The following is a 17,342-nucleotide window of genomic DNA, read 5'->3' on the forward strand; positions in this document are numbered from 1 at the left end:
GTGATGGCGATGTATACCCCTGTAATTGATGTTGCTGTTCAATAATCACTGTTTCCCAGTTTACCACACTTTGTTTTCCCATAGACAGTTCTTCTCCCGAGAGCTTAATGACGCAGAATCAAGCCAACATCAAACTCTTCAATTCTTCCCAAGTTTTCGTCGGCCTTTGTCGATTGACCTGCTAAAACGAATCCCATGCTTCCCAGCCAAAACACGCTGTGGCGGCCTCTATTTTCTCAGCTTCTGATAATTGATTCCTAGAGAAAATCTTCTCGGCCCTAGAGATCCACCATTCGGTATTCTCATCGTAGAAAATGGAAATTATAAGTCACCCTTGTGAATCCAAACCTAACCCCTCTTCTCGATCTCTCTCTTATATTTCATTGCTGAAATTTGTTGTCATTGCCCTAACATCATTGCTTTGATACCAATTGATAGGAACCTGAAATGATCTCACTTCACCAAGCAAACTTAAAAATAACTGATGGTTGGAACAGAATTTTCAATATACTATTACTGAACTTTGATTATAAAGGAACGAATTTTGCTATAAAGAACATATCTAAAATTGCAAATAAAACAGAAAATGAGAAGGGTATGAGGACATTTGAGAGGTCCACAACTCTCCCAATTGACTACCAAAATTCTCCTCCATTCCCATAGCACCATCCCTCTATTTATAAGTGATTTTTGCCTCTCAGTTACTCCTAACAGAATGCATAACCATGCCCTTGCTGCATGTGTCTTCTTCTCCTTGGTTAATTTCTTTACTACCCTTGTTAGTTTATTACGTGAGTTGAGGATCTTTCATTATGCTTGTGTTGAAGATATTTTGATTATGTATCAATTTTCTTCTTCGAAATACTATGAACTTTATTGAGGGAGATGAAATACTTCGACTAAGACCTTATGTAGGTAGGAGACAAAGATCTCTTTCAACTTCAAGAACGGCCAATAGTTAACCTCTGCGCATGATGTTTGTGATTGATCAAATGTCTGCATTCTATTCATGGTACTAACTACAATATGTGGCTTCTGTTCAGTAAAGCTTCATTTTTATTCTTTCATCCACCAGAGGTGGCTGTCTATTTTCTTCTTGTTTTTATGCTGAAAAAACTTCATTTTTTGTTATCTCACAAGTATCAGTGGCTATAATTACTGCTGTCAATGATGTCCAACAAAATCTTTTAGCTTTCCTGCCATTATATTATGTGGCTAATCTTATTATGCTGATTCTGCAAGAGTCATTTTTGTCACTGCAACTAGTTTTTGCACACAATGCTTTCAAAAATGGCACACCATTTTCTAATTTGTGATAGCTTGTGATTAAGGGGTAAAAGTTACTGGGATGAAAAATTATTTTCCGCTCCAGCTGTAAGTTTCTACAAACATGGTGTTCAGTAAATTTGCAGAAATTGTTTCTTCTGCAACAGCTCATTTGTCAATCCCAAAGTCTTTTGCTCTTTCAAATAAATCATCTGGATTTTTTCTTGTTCGAGGTTCTCCTCGTGGTTATACCATTTCTTGCCCAGAGAACAAGACTAGTTTGAGATTCTTCTCATCCTTTCAAGATTTGTCTACTTATCGTCGACTTGATCCAGAAGCATGTGACCTTAGCCCTAAAATAGAGAGGAGTTCAGGTCATACAATATCGTCAAATCTCTTGCAAAATGAAAATGGAGGATTGAGCTTTTCTAAGGAGAAGACATCATTAGTTATTCCTTCCAGGCAAAAGAAATGGATTCGAGTTATATTCTTCTCTGTTTATTATCATTTGCTTTTCTTTCTTTTGCTGTGCAATTTCTTTATTCTAACTGGTCTCTAGGTCCATCCAAGTTCTATGTAGTGCTTGATTATGGAAGCATTGGGACCCGTGTTTACATATATCAAGTTTTTGTTAATCATAACAAAGATCACAATCTTCTGATCTTATTATAATCATTTCTCGAAGATTTTCACAAAAAATCTAGTTCATTGAGTAGACGGGCTTACAACAGAATGGAAACTGAGCTTGGGTTTAACAAATTAGTGCATAATATATCTGGGCTGAGAGGTGCAATAAAATCCCTTGTTCGATGGGTTGGGAGACAAATTCCTAAGAAATCACATAAGACTACTTCTCTCTTTCTTTATGCTACCGCTGGAGTTTGTCGCCTGCCACTTTCAGACTTAGAATGTCTTCCTAATAATGCTTTGTCTATTTTGAAGAGTTCACATTTTTTGTGCAAGAGAGAGTGGGTTAAGATTATAACTGGCGTGGAGGCTGCTTATTGTGGATAGACTGCTTTAAATTATCACGTGGGTGTATTAGGGGTCACACCCAAAAGAGAAACATTTGGTGCCCTTGACCTAGGTGGCTCCTCATTATAAGTTACTTTTGAGGGCAAAGAAGCTGCACATAACGAAACTAGCTTAAAGCTGAGAATCAACCTGTTTTACCATCATGTCACTGTCCATTCTCTATCAGGATATGGGCTTAATGATGCATTTGACAAATCTGTAGCTCATCTTTTGAGGAGGCGTCTTGACGTAACTGATGTAGATCTAGTTAGTGGAAACGTTAAAATTATGCATCCATGTTTGCATTATGGTAACAAAGAGCAATACACGTGTTCCCATTGTGCTTTTGTCCACGAAGAAGGTAGAAGTCCTGCTCGAGGAGATATATTGGGTAAAAGTGCAAAAGCGGGGGTTCCTGTTTGGCTTGTTGGGACTCCAAACTGGTAACAATGTAATGCACTAGCAAAAGTTGCTATTAATGCACTAGAAGGATCAAGACACACGTATACAAAGTCATGTTTACTTTATATCCGGATGTCTTGATTCTTTTTGAATCCTTGGCCGTGGATCATTGATCTCTTATGTATTTTGCCTTCTTTGTGTCTCCCGGGTATGCCCGGAGTAGTTGTTTTAGTTTTGGATTTTGATTTGCCCGGGAATGTCCGGTGTACTTGTACTTATCATTGACTTTGTTTCGCTCGGGTATGCCCGGTGTACTAGTATTTTATTTTGACATTGTCTTGCCCAGGTATGCCTGATGTATTTGTACATGTTACAGTTTTGATCAATATATTCACATTTATCGATAAAAAAAAAAGTTGCTGTTAATCTATCTGAATGGTCGGATCATATTCCTGGTATTGATTGTGAGTTGCATCCATGTGCACTTGCAGACAATCTACCTCGTCCTTTTGGACAGTTCTACGCTATGTCTGGCTTCTATGTTGTGTGCCGTTTTTCCAACTTGAATCCCGACACTGCACTAGACAACATTTTAGAGAATAGTTAGCAATTTTGTGAAAAAACATGGGATGTCGTCAAAAAAGTGTTGCACCTCAGCCTTTTATGGAGCAATACTGCTTTAGGGCGTCGTACGTTGTGCTCCTGCTGAGAGAAGGATTGCACATTATTGATAGGAAGGTGATTATTGGTTCTGGAAGTATTACTTGGACAATCGGGGTTGCTTTGTTGGAAGCCGGAAAGGCATTTCCAAAAGGGGTAGATTTTTATAGATACAAAATATTCCAGATGAAGATAAATGCAGTTCTTCTTTTTGCCATTTTATTTGCTTCAGTGTTTGTCCTTGTCCGTGCATTGTCTTGTACTGGGAATGGGCCGTCAAAGTTCTTTCGAAGGCCATATCTCCCACTTTTCCGGCATAACAGTGTGGCATCTACATCAGTTCTCAATATTTCATCTCCTTTCCAGTTTTAGCATTGGAGTCCTATAAATACAGGTAATTCCTCTTCCTGGACGTGGTGCATATTGGGCTAAGCTTAAAAAAGACATAAAAGTTTAACTTCTGGTTTCAAATCTTGTTTAGATATGATACCTTTTTTTCTTACTTTTATGGTAAAAACTTGCTCATTTTGAAGTGGCTCTTACCTTACTTTCAAATTAAGTAACTTATTTCCAATTTTGACCAATAACAATTAATTTGATTCAAAACTTATTAGTGAACTTTCCAAGCTTAGCAAAGAGTGCTCCTAATTCCACACTTTCTTAAGGCTTGATTTACTACTGTTGAATATACGATGTTCATCACGTTTCAGGTGACGGAAGGGTAAAAACACCATCAAGTTCAACAATTGCAAACACTCAGCGAAGACCATTTTATACTGGACCTGGTTTCAGCAGCAGTGGCATTTAGCTCATGAATCTTTCTTCTATTCTGTGTAGTACATAGTTTTTCTTCAGGCAACTTAGGACGGATACAATTTGACAACGGTAATGTGGTTCCTTCTGGACACTCCACAAAAGTCAGATGCGTCTACAAAGTAGGAGATCCCAATCTCGAGAAGACCTTAATTCATCACTTGCTGAGGCATACACGGTAAAGGTTTAAGGCTGCTTCTATATCACATCTCAAGAAAATTACCAAGGTTCGAGAAAGTATTTCACCACTGATGCAGAGAATGTATTCTCTTATCTCTGTTCTATCTTGATTCTCTTGGTAGTCTTCTTAGTCAAATGGCCCTGCTCCTGAATTGTTTCAGAAATAGCTTTGTAACCGGTTATAAAGAAAGGATAAACGCCTTTGAGGAAGTGGATGATTTAGAAAGGAAGAGATTGCTAGTGGTGAAAGATTCTTCTGCCGGTGTCAAGAGAAAACTCATTTGTGTTAGGTGAGACATCAACTAAACTCGCATTAGCCAACTAGCCATCACTTGAAAAATCTATTACATATCAAAGACCCAAGATCGCACCAATATTACAGAATATGGACAATGACCAAGGCAACAAGTTCTCATAAATTTGGGCTCAGATCAACGTTGTACCCATCTATACAAAGGATTAGACTCACAAAGACACAGCCCCAAACCCAACACAGAGGCAGTCGCTTCAATGGAATGAAAACTCTCCAAAAAACCAACAGAAACTCTTCACAAAATCAAAACTGAAGAATCGTCAAGACTCTACGCACACAAAATCACTAGAAAACCAGGGGTTTAATGGCTAAAGGAAGAGATTCACGAAGAAGGAGAAAAGATAGAGACACCAAGTCTTGAAGAGGAGAGACCAAGAAGGTTCCATAGAAATCTCACGAATTGGCACAAGAATAATGACTCAAAAATTAGGGCCAAGAGTCTTAGACCATCTATTTATATTAATGGGTCATCACCGTAGATGTTAGGTTTAGGAGATCAAACGGACCAGAGCGACACACGTGGGTCAGACGGTTCGGGCCAGGTCGTAAGAGTCCATCACGGCGTGTTATTGGGCAATGGCTTAAATAGTATCAATGGCATCAATCTATCATCATAGCCCAAATGGGCTAGATCACCAAGAAAATTGTATCATAGCCCAATAAATTTGTCCCTTGATGCCAATGATCAGAAACCACACGGAGAAAAGAAATTATAACAATAGACTTCACAAGCAATTGATTTAACTCTTCCAGGTCATCAGTACCAAACCAAATACACTTGCACCAACACAAAGTTTATCCAGTATCAATTCTTAAAAGTTGCAAACATGATTTAAACTTATTTAGAGGAAGTACCTTAGTACCATATCAGTGGGGTTAAACAAAGTATGGATTTTTTCAAGTAAAATAGATTCTTTTTGCACAATATCTCTTATAAAATGCATTCTTACATCTATATGTTTAGTTCTTTCATGAAAAATTGGATTTTTATATAAATGTATAGCACTTTGACTATCAAAATATACAACAAGAGGATCAAAAAATTCATTTATTTCATTTAGGAGCCCTTTCAGCCATAAAGCCTCTTTAATGGCCTCAGCAGCAGTTACATATTCAGCCTCTATAGTTGATAAGGCTACAATTGATTGCAATTGAGACTTCCAACTAACATAAGTGTCACACAAAGTAAATATATAGGCTGTAGTTGACTTCCTGTTATCTCTATCATCGGCATAATCATAATCTACATATCTCTTTAAACTAACTCCCTCTTTACTAGATCGAAAATATAAGCTTGAGTCTGCTGAGCCTTTTAAGTACCTTAATAATCATTTCATTGCATTCCAATGTTTGGAGCCAGGGTTGGACATAACTCTACTTAAGATACTTATAGCATGTGCAACATCGGGTCGGCTGCAAACCATAGTGTATATTACAGATCCCACAGCATTAGAATATTATTTTTCCATATATTTAATGTCATATTCATCATGTGGTGATTGATCTTTACTCAACTCAAAATGACATGCAAGGGGTAATGTCACAGATTTAGAATCATGCATAGCAAACTTGGATAACACCTTTTTCACATAATCAGTTTGCGAAAAAATTAACAACTATTGTGACCTATTCCTCTTAATATCCACCTTAAAATCCTTTTAGCATGCCCTATGTCCTTCATTTCAAATTCAGCACTTAGCACCTTTTTAATCTCATTTATATCACTCATTTTCTGGCCAATTAACAACATATCATCCACATATAACAGCAAATAAACAATCACACAGTTGCCGTTATCCTTTTTAAAAGACAAGCAATGGTCAAAAGAACTTCTCAAAAAGCCAACTGAAGACACAAAGTTATCAAAGCGTTTGTACCATTGCCTAGAAGATTGTTTTATGCCATAAAGTGATCTTTTTAAGAGGTAATGATCAGATTTTATGTTATTAATGAAACCTTGTGGCTGTCTCATATATATGGTTTCATCAAGGTCACCATGCAAAAACGTAGTTTAACATCTATTTGCTCTAATTTATAATCATATTGTGCAATTAATGCAAGTACGACTCTAATGGTAGTATATTTCACAACAGGAGAAAAGATTTCATTGTAATCAATACCAGGTTTTTGAGTAAACCCCTTATCCACTAACCTAGCTTTAAATCTAACGGGCTGATTAGGGAGATTACCTTTTTTAACCGTATAAACCCACTTATAGTCAACTAGAGATTTATTTTCAAGTTTAGGCACTAAGTTCCAGGTCTTATTTTTCACTAAGGACCTCGTTTCTTCCTCCATAGCAAGCTGTCATTCCTTAGAAAACTAAAAACTAATGGCCTCTTCATAGGATTTAGGCTCCTTAAAAGTCAAATCCTAATATGACAAAATAGAAAGTAACATATAGTCTTGCATCCTAATAGGCTCTCTTATTTCTCTTCTAACCCTATCTCTAACTAACTGATAATCACTAAAAGGGTTCATTAACTCACCAATAGGCTCTTGAACAGTTTCATGAACTGATTCTTCCACAATCTCATTGTAATCTTGATTCTAGATCAGGTGAAGGTTCAAGTTTCACCTGCAGCCTAGTATTTTCCTCTTTTTGACCCTTAGACACCTCACTAGAGGTCTTTCTATGTAAAGAAGGCATCTCATTTTCATTGAAAGTCACATTCCTATTGGTTATCATCCTAAAAACCCCATTTTCTCTCACCCAAAGCTTGTACCCCTTCACTCTTTCAGGATATACCATGAAAACACATTTCTGGGATCTAAGCTCAAGTTTTCCAACACTTTGGTGTGAATATGCTGCACAACCAAAAGTTTTTAAGTGTGTATAGTCAGCCAATCTACTTGTCCACATTTCCTCAGGTGTCCTACCATCAAATGCAGTAGTTGGGGTCCTATTTATAATATAAACTGACGTCATAACAACCTTCCCCCACAACACTTTAGGGACACCTGAACTGAACATCATACATCTAACCTTATTTAGGATTGTCCTATTCATCCTCTTAGCTATGCCATTCTATTGTGAAGTATATAGTACTGTTTTATGTCTCAAAATGCCATCATCCTTACACAATTTTTCAAAATCAGCATTACAAAATTCTAATCCATTATTTGTCCTTAGAATTTTAATCTTTTTATTTCTTTGATTTTCAATCAAAGTTTTCCAAGTCTCAAAAGTTTCAAAAGTATCTAAATTTTGTTTTAAAAGAAATACTCATACTTTTCTTGAAAAATCATCAATTAAGGATAAAAAGTACCTATTCCCACCTTGAGAGGTGGTAGATGATGGACCCCACAAGTCAAAATGTATATACTTTAGGATAGATGTAGTCTTGTGTTTCCTTGTACTAGAATGAAGTCTATGCTGTTTGCCTAAAGTACAATATTCACAAAAGGGAATTTTAGAAATCACATCACTTCTAAAGGCAACCTTCTTACTTAAGATGTGTAAACATTTCTCATTCACATAGGCTAACCAATTATGCCATTTCAATGTGACATCACTTTCAACCATAGAGGACTTTGCAGTGTGACTCAACACATTTGCCTTAGTGACATGGATTCCATTTCTTTTAATACTCTTGAAAATAACTAAGGATCTCTTAACTATTTTCAAGAAGCTATCTCCAAATTTTCCTTGGAGACCTATGTCATCTAAGTTACCAACTGAAATCAGATTTCTATTTAAATCTAGTACATACCTCACCCTTTCTAAAGTAAGGTGTACCCATTATCAAATTTTAAAGTCACACTATCTATCCCCAACACTTTACAGGCTGCATTGTTACCCATAACTACCTCACCCCCATCTAAGTCCTTAAAATCAAGCAATCAATGCTTTTAGAGGTCATATGAAAGGTACAATCTGAATCTAGATCCACTCTGCACTCTAACTTGAATTATCTGCATAATTTGCAAAATTCAAATCAAATGTGGACTCAATCACAACATAGACATCAACAGTACCCTCACCTAGAGGCTCAACAATATTCCATTCATCAATTTTAACCTCCTTTTGCTCATTTTTCTTTTTAAAGCAGTTTTTAATGTAATACCCTGCTTGGCCATAACCATAATATTTTCTAGCTCTATTTATAGATTTTGACCTTTGTCCACCTTTCCCATTCTTCTTAGAGGCATTATTCCACTAGTTATGTTCGTTACCCTGATTATTACTATCTCTCGTCAGTGATCTACCTCTTACAAACAGGTTTTCACTTTCATTGTCATGTCTCTCAGACTTAACTTCCAATTCTTTGCTTCTTAGAGCATTAATCATTATCTCAGGTGTTAAAGACTCTCTGCCAAACTTAATAGCAGTCTTAACATCTTTATAAGCTTCAGGTATGGAATTTAGGAGCATTACAGCTTTGTGTGCTTGAGATACTTTGTCCCCAGCATTAGTAATATCTTGTACAAGTTTATTGAAAGTGTCAAGGTTATCATCTAAGTCTTGGGACATGTCAATTTTAAAACTAAAGAATCTTTCCAAAGAAAAATTTTATCTGGCAATGACTTAGCTAAATAAAGTTCTTCAAATTTTTCCCATAAAGCTTTTGCATTATCCAATTTTCTAACATTTCTTAATACTTGATCAGCCAAGTGAAGAATAATGGAAGTATAGGCAAGCTCATCAGATTCAGTTTTTTGTTCATTAGTCATAATAGCAGGATATCTATCAGTTATAGCTTTAGACACTTTCTGTTGAACAAGAACCTCCCTCATTTTTTGCTGCCAAATGGGAAAATCTCATTTTTCATTAAAAACCCAAAGTTCAAACGTTGCCGTTGTCATTTGAAGTTTTTAATCAACACAAGAAAATTTTTGAGGGTTAAAGTTCAGCCAAAAGTATCAAGAAGATATTTCACAGAATATATGACAACACAAAGTATCACACAGTATGAAAATATCAGGGAGATATAACACAGTGAACAGTAACAAAATAGTAACCAATCAGAAAAATTACAAATCACTTCAGAATGCGGTGATGTGTCTTGAGTTCACCAGGATTTCGTTAGGCTCAAAGACCACAGGTCAAGGCTCAACCCAAGTCCACAGTAGTGCAGTGTAAGTGTACAGTATTAATATAGAATCAGTAGACAGTCACCAAGACTAAACAATAGGTAGACAATAAGGATTAGAAATTAATCACAAAAATTAATCAATAGGCAAAATACAGGGATCAAGAATTAATCATACAGATTAATCAATAGGCAGTATACAGAAATCAGGAATTAATCACAAATATTAGAGAATAGGCAGGCCAGAAAGATCAAGAGTTAATCACAAAGATTAATAGCATGCAGAACACTCTTGTATAAAGAGAGTGTGTGAAATATTCCCAAATTCTAGAACACCTCAACCCAAGAAATATACACAATCCTAAAGCACTCAGTAAAGAATCATGTATCACGTGTAAAAGTCACAAGAGGGTTAAAAAAATCGATCGAAAAATCGTGTATCCCATAGAACATCCAAGTTTTCAAAATTGGTTCACCAAGAAAAAACTCAAAATCCAATTATTCCTGCAAAGTCACCAACAACAAATGTCATTATACCAAGAAAAAGTAAAAGATCATAAAACCAAACCAAGATCTGTCACCAATCAGTTTTAGGGTTTTCAATGCCTGTCGGTCTCACAAGAATTAGGCTGTGAAAATTAATTTTCCATGACCATAAGCTAGAGATAGGAACTCGTACAGACTAAAAGAGGCTTTGATACCACTGTTACATCTCAGTGACCCAAGATCGTACCAATATTACAGAATATAGACAACAACCAAGGCAACAAGTTCTCATAGATTTGGGCTCAGATCAAACTTGTACAGACCTGTCTGTACAAAGGATTAGACTCACAAAGACATAGTCCCAAACTTGATACAGAGACAGTCGCTTTAATGGAACAAAAACTCTCCAAAAAACCAACAGAAACTCTTCATAAATCGAAACTGAAGAATCACTAAGACTTGACGCACACAGAATCACCAGAAAACCAGGGGTTTAATGGCTAAAGGAAGAGATTCACGAAGAAGGAGAAGAGGCAGAGACACCAAGTCTTGAAAAGGAGAGACCGAGAAGGTTCCACAAAAATCTCACGAAGACGCACAAGAATAATGACTCAAAAATTAGGGCTAAAAGTCTCAGACCATGCATTTATATTAATGGGTCATCATCGTAGATGTTAGGTTTAGGAGATCAAAAGGACCAGAGCGACACATGTGTGTCACAGTTTGGGTCGGGTGATAAGAGTCCATCACAGTACATTTTGGACAAGGGCTTAAGTAGTGTCTGTGCATCAATCTATCATCATAGCCCAGATGGGCTAGACCACCAAGAAAATGGCATCATAGCCCAATAAAATCACTTGCGCAATTGAGGCAATCAATTGTAAACAAGTTCCGAGGAAAGCTAATAATCTGTTCGATTTTGCTTTTCTCACCACGAAGATGATAATGGAACTATGCCTATCTGTTTTACTTAGAAGGTACATGCTCCATGAAGAATTTTGGATCTCACTGTTTAATTGTTGTACATTTTACCTCTACGTAATGATACTAAATAGATTAGTTTCATTCGAAGCATTTAGTTTTCTTTTACTTCTGGTATTTGGTAAGAGTGATTGAATTAGAAAATTTAACTTGATGGCTAATCCATCAATTTGTTACTGGAATAGAGTTATTTGATAAACGATACTGGTTTACGAAGTTTAATAGCAAAGGATCACATGTAATATACATGGTTTCTAATTGCCCTTTTTGGGCACTTCGCAAGAATCCATTTTAGAGCCCGTTTGATTCTGATTTTTCTAAGAATGAAAATGAAAAATATAATCGTTATGGAACCCACATAAGAGATAGAAAGTCAAATATAATGGCTTAATGTGATGAATAATGGACATATTTTTCATTTTTGTAGTCAAAGAATGAGAATCAAATGGGCCCTTAGGGGCTGTTCTCTTCGTGTTTCAATTTTGTATTTTTGAGTTTCGAATTCATTTTGAGTTGTGTTTTGAGGGCCTGTTTTGAAATTGTTGAAAATACGTTCTTTTTGTCATTCTGTAAAATTATTTCTCAAAACATAAAAATGGAAAGCGCATTTGCTTTGAAATTTTGAGAATATTTTTCGTGCGATTTTATTCAAGACACCACCACTAGCTCGAATCAACTGCCAAGTGCCAACGAAGATCAACACAACCATCGATTGCCAACACCATCAACATGAACCATTAACCAAAATCAACTACTGTCACCGCCAAAATCAACCAAATCACCATAATTCAACCACCATGAACCATCCATTCATCAATTCATCAATCGCAGAAAAAGAGAAGAAAGAAGAACGTATCGTCAATTCATCCACCATGAACCATCAATTCGGGGAGAAATGCAGAAAATAGAGAAGAAGGAAGAACATACCACCACCACCATCAATTCAACGACCATGAACCATCAATTCATCCACCGCACCACATCACCATCGTCGATCGCCGCCACCACCATCAATTCAACCACCATAAACCATCAATTCATCCACCGCACCACATCACCATCGTCAATCGCTGCCACCACCATCAATTCAACCACCATGAACCATCAATTCATCCACTGCTCCACATCACCTTCGTCGATCGCTGCCGAGACCACCATCATACAAACCACCACAAACCATCAAACGTACCACCACAAAATCAACCAAAATCAATACCATCACTACCACCATCAAACGTACCACCATAGACAAACCACTAACGCCTGCCTGCCACCACCACCATCAACACCAGTCGCCGCCAGATCGAAAAACCAAAAAACCCCCCCAAAAGTGCAGATTAACACCCATCACGATGCTACTTTCACAGCAGCGTCGCCTTCCCATGCTGGCGCTGGCATCGGCACATCTCCTTCATTGTCGGTTGCAGTGTTTGAGAGAAAAGCCAGGGTCGAGAGAGAAGGAAGAGACAGCTATTAGGGAAAAGAGAAAGGAGACTGAAGAGAGATAAATAGATCGAAAAACCAAAAAACCCCCCCAAAAGTGCAGATTAACACCCATCACGATGCTACTTTCACAGCAGCGTCGCCTTCCCATGCTGGCGCTGGCATCGGCACATCTCCTTCATTGTCGGTTGTAGTGTTTGAGAGAAAAGCCAGGGTCGAGAGAGAAGGAAGAGACAGCTATTAGGGAAAAGAGAAAGGAGACTGAAGAGAGATAAACTTGAATGAGTTTCTCTTTCCCGTTTCTCGTGTTTTCAAAAAAAATTGGGTTTTGAATAGAAAACATCCAAATTGACGTTCTGCATTTTCTTTACAAATTTTTTTTTCATTTTCAAAAATTCGATTTTCGAAAATGGAAAAGAGATCGCGTTTTCACAATTTTGAAAAATCGAAAATAACATGAGAACAACAAAAAGAACAGGGCTTAAGTGGTTCTGAATTTATTTTTATTTTATATTTTATATTTTTTATGTCAATCTTTTCTGACAGTTTCTTTGTATTGGTTGATAATGGTACTTACATTTGGTCTTGCTCCACCATTTCATGGTTTAAACAATATAATTATGAGGAAATTACAAAAAATGTCTTTTGATACAATCATTTGTAAAAATGTTCAAAATTTTTCAATGTCCATTTTTACAATTATTTGGACGAAAGTACGCCTAAATAGCTTCCATGAGAAGCTACATTAAAATAATGTTCTCGACATTTCAAATGTCTTTCTCGATATTTCAATCTGTTTATATTTCAAAAGTACGCATATCAAATTACAATATTAAATGTTCTAGACATTTGACCTATTAAATGTTTAGAATGACATTTTATTTCGAACGTGACATTTTTCTACACTTTAAATGTTGTTCTCGACATTTTTGTGTCTAGCATTAGTTGTGATTTGACATGTGCAATATGAAATTATTTATTTTTTCATTAAGGGTAAAATAATTTGGTGTCAAATTTTACCCTTTTTGCAAAGATAATCAAAAGTCAACATTTTTGAATTGACATATGTAAAGCCCTATAATTATTAAGAGCATAAGAGAGCAAGTTTGAACATAATATGAGAATGTCTTTCAACAAAATTAAAAATGATGGTTGAAGTTCAGCATCTTGAAATATTACCAACTTTTATAAATGACCCGGTAGCCAACTGGTATTGACAATTTAGCCCATATTTCTCATCCTTTAAAAATTTAAATTATTTGCTACATGATCATTTTCCATCACATATTCACACAATAAAATATTCTATATACAAACCAATAAAGTTTTACTTTTTAACCAAACATTTTCCAAAAAGTACTATTCAATAACTCATTATTCTCAAATAAATTCTATCAAACAGGCTCTTATTTGAGTTCCATCTTAAAAGTTGTAGAGCAGAATCTACCGAGAATTTGAAATCTTTGACTAAGTTGACACAAGATACTAGAACTAACATTCATCTGCTGCAACACAAGCTAAAACTCCGAAAATCTCTAGCAAAATCTAGAAAACTAATTCTGCAAGAAACCACTCCAAGAGGGCTAAGACTAAGCTTCAGTCAGGCAGCTTGCTTTTCCTGGAGAAGCATCTGATCGAAGTGCCACACTCCTGACATTCCAAGAAGGAAAAGATGGTTAAAAAAACTGGTGAAAGAATCCACGTAATGGCATTGGCAATACACGCATGGATCATTTTTTTTGCGATGGGGACTAAACTTAGTATTCATACCATGTCCTTTGCCTACTCTTCTCAGCTGGGCAACATATTCTGATATCTTCTTAATGGATTCCACCTATAAAGAAAACATTTTTTGCTATGAATAATTGTGGTGAGATCTTCTATAAGAAGATCATATGATAGAATATAGATAGAACACAATCAAGAACCTGCTCAGCCAAGAACTCGCTGTCAATAAAGTCAGCCAACTGCACATCATTGTTTCGGAAGGCTACCTGTTTTTGCAAAAAAGAAGCATCTCAGTATAAATGTGACTCTTCATTACATTTGAAACTATGACTAAAACAGCATCTGAGTAAAAATCAGAATTTGTATAAGATTTTCGTTCGAACTTTATACTACTATAACATTAATGTAGACAAGTACACAAGTGTAGAACATGGCTTACAGCGTGCACGTTTAGAAGCTTCTCATTTGTCAGCCTCTCCAAAGACAATGCAAGTTCCATAGCTGTAAAACAAGTCCAAAATATTGAAGGTCAAACAAAATAAAAGAAGGGTAAAAAGAGGTTCCATTAGTCTTTAGTAAAGATTAGAAGTACTTAAACTCATAACAAGGAAAGTACATATCCTAGTTACAAATATGGGACTGTAGTAGAATTTTTTCTTGAATAATACAATGATCAATCAACACAAAAATATGAGGGAAAATAATATTTAAGTAAGTATTTTAGCACGACTTGGCAAGTGACGGAGAAGTTATTTTGTTAAAATATTGACATTCATATTATTTTTTGTTGTACTACATTCATAGGATAATATAACATCTAATATGTTTTAAATTAAAATAGACATAGTATATTAATACAGCTCATATATTTCAGCATTCAAGATTCTATATTTTATGTTCACAACAAATGTTGAAATATTAATTTTCAGTATTAAAAAGCACAAAATCAAATAAAATATTTCATCTAATAAGAGTATCATTGGTCAAGTATAACACATGGTAAGTGCATCCAAGTGCTAAAAGAACGAGTATTAAAATTCATATTACAAGTATTTATAACCAGACTGAGCTAGGGGAATATAATGATTGATATAGACCTTGAGGGTCGGGCATTATTTAATTCATGTGGGACCCGCGCACTTTGTGAGGGTCGGTCACACCAGGTGTCAAGCATTTTCGGGCAAAGTGACATTTTCTTTTATAACCTATGTTTTATATCACGGGATGCAGTAGTAATATACAACTATATTAGAGCAATGTCACCTTGCTTCTTTTGTAGAAGCCAGCTAATTTCAGCAGTATCACTCTACATTGCCAAACTAAGCCAAAAAGAAACAATTTTGTGCTTTTAAGCTTAGGCAAACAAGCTCAAAGAAATTAAGAACTTACCATATAATGCATCACCCTTTTCAAGATGATCAAACTCTGAAACTGGCATCAAAATAGACTGAAGCTTAACTTTTCCACCTCGCTTGTTCTGAATTTCACCAAACAGATGAGCGAAAGTAATTAATTCAATATGGCTGGAAAACAAATTCAAGAAAGTCATCTGTGCAAATAATCAAGCACCTGATATTCCATAAATTTCTCAGCATGCTGTCTTTCCTCTTCACTGGACTCCTTGAAAAACCTTTGACAGAACAAATCATAATCCCACAGATTTACATTTTACAAAAAAATAATTAATAAATAATAAATGGCAGAGTTTCCAATTCTAAAGAATTTTCGAGAATTACTTGGCAAGACCCTTGAGAGCAATGTTATCTCTATCAAAGTAGGCAAACATGGCATGATAGACATACGAAACATTATACTCCACACTGTAATCACCACAACAATTCCCCAAAACATCAATAGACTAGAAAAAAAAAAGCATAAAATCCAAATTCAGACGAGACAAATAACAGACCACCAAAACAAAATTCAATTCGATTCAAGACATCAGTAAATCAAATGAAACACACTTGATTTGTTCGTTGATAACGGCCTCACACTCATCGGCGTATTTTTGGCGAGCAAGCGAAGCTTGGGGAACAGAGGGCACAAGCATGTGCTCCTTCTTTACCTCTTCAAAGGGCTCAAAAATAACACCGGTTAAAGGCTTGCTGCTTGTCGGTTTCGATGCGCATATCACATACCCATTTCCACTTCTCCCCACGAAACTCTTGTGCGAATGAATAGCCGAAAACAAAGGGCCCAGAGTTTCCCCATGGGAATTCAATAACCCAGAAGCAGGTGCAACTTTCAGAAGCATTATATATAGCGCGAGAGAAGAGAGAGATTTGTGTGAATTTTTTAGAGAGAAATGTGAAGGGGAAAGGAGATATGGATGAACGGGTTACAGAGTGGGAGTGGGAGTGGGAGTGGGAGTGTTATTGTCCGTTGGATGGTTGAACACGTGTAGGGAAAGGATTGAATGACAAAAGAGAGCGCGTGGCAAGCTCATGGAATAGTGCGGAATCCCGAGAAAAATCTGGGTTGAGCCAGGATAAAGGATAAAAAGTTGGAGATTATTCTTTTATAGAAATAGTTACTTTCATAGAATATCAAAGGAACGTGCTTGACGTCCAATGCGCCATTTGGCCACATGGGGGCACCAAATGGTGGGCCTGTCCGTCCAGGGCCAGTGTGTCTTTATCCAATATCAAAAGAAACTTTAGCCCATTTTATTCTCTTTAAATTAAGCTCTTGTTGGAGCTCCATTATTTCAAATCATGATCTTGTTTAAACTCCATTTTAAAAGAAAAATACATTTTTGAATTGTTTATTGATAAAAATATGTGATTAAAAAATAAATTTACGTGTAATATTATTTTATTAAAAAATATATAGTTGAAATAATATTAAAATACTGTTTAAGTAGGGATGACAATGGGGAGGGTTTGGGACAGGGCCCCGCCTTAGACGAGATGGGGCGGGGACAAGACAACTTTTTCCCTCGTTTCATTTTTTATATTTTATATTTTTTTTGCATTTTTAAAATTTTGAGTTATGTGATTATTAGATTAAAAAAAAATCAAAAT

The 17,342-nt window shown here is 36.1% G+C and overlaps 1 protein-coding gene and 1 pseudogene across 2 annotated transcripts; one reads left to right on the forward strand and one right to left on the reverse strand.

The window, feature by feature from the left end:
• Positions 1-1,390: 1,390 nt before the first annotated feature.
• LOC111407069 lies at positions 1,391-4,345 on the forward strand (annotated as a pseudogene).
• Positions 4,346-13,936: 9,591 nt separating this feature from the next.
• Positions 13,937-16,656, reverse strand: LOC111405052 (ferritin-2, chloroplastic-like). Of its 2 annotated transcripts, XM_023033741.1 has the most exons (8): positions 16,284-16,651; positions 16,056-16,139; positions 15,889-15,949; positions 15,709-15,796; positions 14,759-14,820; positions 14,520-14,585; positions 14,362-14,425; positions 13,937-14,241 (listed from the first exon to the last, which is right to left on the reverse strand). In XM_023033741.1, exons 1-8 carry the CDS (start codon positions 16,571-16,573, stop codon positions 14,192-14,194), a joined length of 765 nt encoding a protein of 254 aa, XP_022889509.1. In that variant the 5' UTR covers positions 16,574-16,651; the 3' UTR covers positions 13,937-14,191. The 2 variants fall into 2 exon arrangements, with proteins under 2 accessions (XP_022889509.1, XP_022889510.1); XM_023033742.1 differs by lacking the exon at positions 16,056-16,139 and having other exon boundaries at positions 16,284-16,656.
• Positions 16,657-17,342: the final 686 nt, after the last annotated feature.

Source organism: Olea europaea, chromosome 12 (genome assembly GCF_002742605.1).
Source record: "Olea europaea var. sylvestris chromosome 12, O_europaea_v1, whole genome shotgun sequence".
NCBI classification, from domain to species: domain Eukaryota; kingdom Viridiplantae; phylum Streptophyta; class Magnoliopsida; order Lamiales; family Oleaceae; genus Olea; species Olea europaea.